General features: G+C 34.3%; 1 protein-coding gene across 1 annotated transcript in view; it reads left to right on the forward strand.

Moving 5' to 3' along the window:
* The window catches only part of LOC128657085 (gastrula zinc finger protein XlCGF17.1-like), a 1,672-nt gene extending 1,211 nt beyond the window's left edge, over window positions 1–461 (forward strand). The window contains exon 1 of the mRNA XM_053711324.1: window positions 1–461. This exon is cut by the window's left edge and continues 1,211 nt beyond it. Within this exon, the coding sequence (XP_053567299.1) occupies window positions 1–287 (287 nt within the window). The 3' untranslated portion in view covers window positions 288–461.
* Window positions 462–1,256: the final 795 nt, after the last annotated feature.

Genomic DNA, 1,256 nt, shown 5'->3' on the forward strand with positions numbered 1-1,256 from the left:
CATATCTTCTTGGACATCAGAAAATTCATACAGGAGAGAAAGCATTTTTATGTTCTGAATGTGGGAAATGTTTTACTGAAAAATCAACTCTTATTAAACATCAGAAAATTCATACAGGAGAGAAAGCATTTTCATGTTTTCAATGTGGGAAATGTTTTAGTAAGAAATCAAATCTTCTTGGACATCAGAAAATTCATACAGGAGTGAAACCATTTTCATGTTTGCAATGTGGGAAATGTTTTAGTCAGAAATCAAATCTTCTTAGACATCAGAAAATTCATACATGAGAGAAAGCATTTGCATGTGTTGAATGTGGGGTACGTTTTACTCTAAAATCACATTTTACTACACATCAGAAAATTCATACAGGAGAGAAAGCATTTTCATGTTCTGAATGTGAGAAGTGTTTTACTGACAAATCAACTCTTATTAAACATCAGAGAATTCATACAGGAGAGAAAGATTTTTCATGTCTTGAATGTGGGGAATGTTTTAATCGGAAATCACATCTTATTGGCCATCTGAAAATTCATACAGGAGAGAAAGCATTTTCATGTTCTGATGTGAGAAGTGTTTTATTGAGATATCAACTCTTATTAGACATCAGAAAATTCATACAAGAAAGAAAGCAATTTGCATGTTCTGAATGTGGGAAAAGTTTTAGTCAGAAATTGCATCTTATTGGCCATAAAAAAATTCATACAGGAGAGAATGCATTTCTTTCATGCAGGTAGTGAAAATCCACGATCCATTACTCATGGGAATTACTCTCCTCTAACACTAGGGGTAGGCAAAGATTCCCAAACCCCAAGAGCCCTATAAAAACCCTCCAACCTCACACATACCTTCGTCTTTACCTCTGATGGAGGTGGTTTAAGAATAAAGATGTGCATTTGATGCTTTAGAAAAAGGGTTTTTCAGTCTATATTGAGGTCCGGTTTCCGCACAGATTACAGTGCTTGTCAGAGGGATGTATATGGGGATGTATGGTTTGTGATTCTTTTTTCACCACATAGGAATTTTTTTTGTGGCAGGGGCTTGTATTTCTCTTTCCTTTGTGGATCTGCAATATACTACTATTTTATAACCTTTGCTGATTTCAGTACTGATTTGGCTGTCTGATGCTTACTTGATGATGGAGTGTCTGTTAGTACGTATTAATATTAGTTAATATACATTTTAGACACTTTATAGCTGTGTTATGGTTAAATTTGTATATATTTGCTATATATGACCCTGGGACAGACAGAATTATT

The sequence above is a fragment of the Bombina bombina genome, chromosome 4 (assembly GCF_027579735.1).
Source record: "Bombina bombina isolate aBomBom1 chromosome 4, aBomBom1.pri, whole genome shotgun sequence".
Lineage (NCBI taxonomy): Eukaryota > Metazoa > Chordata > Amphibia > Anura > Bombinatoridae > Bombina > Bombina bombina.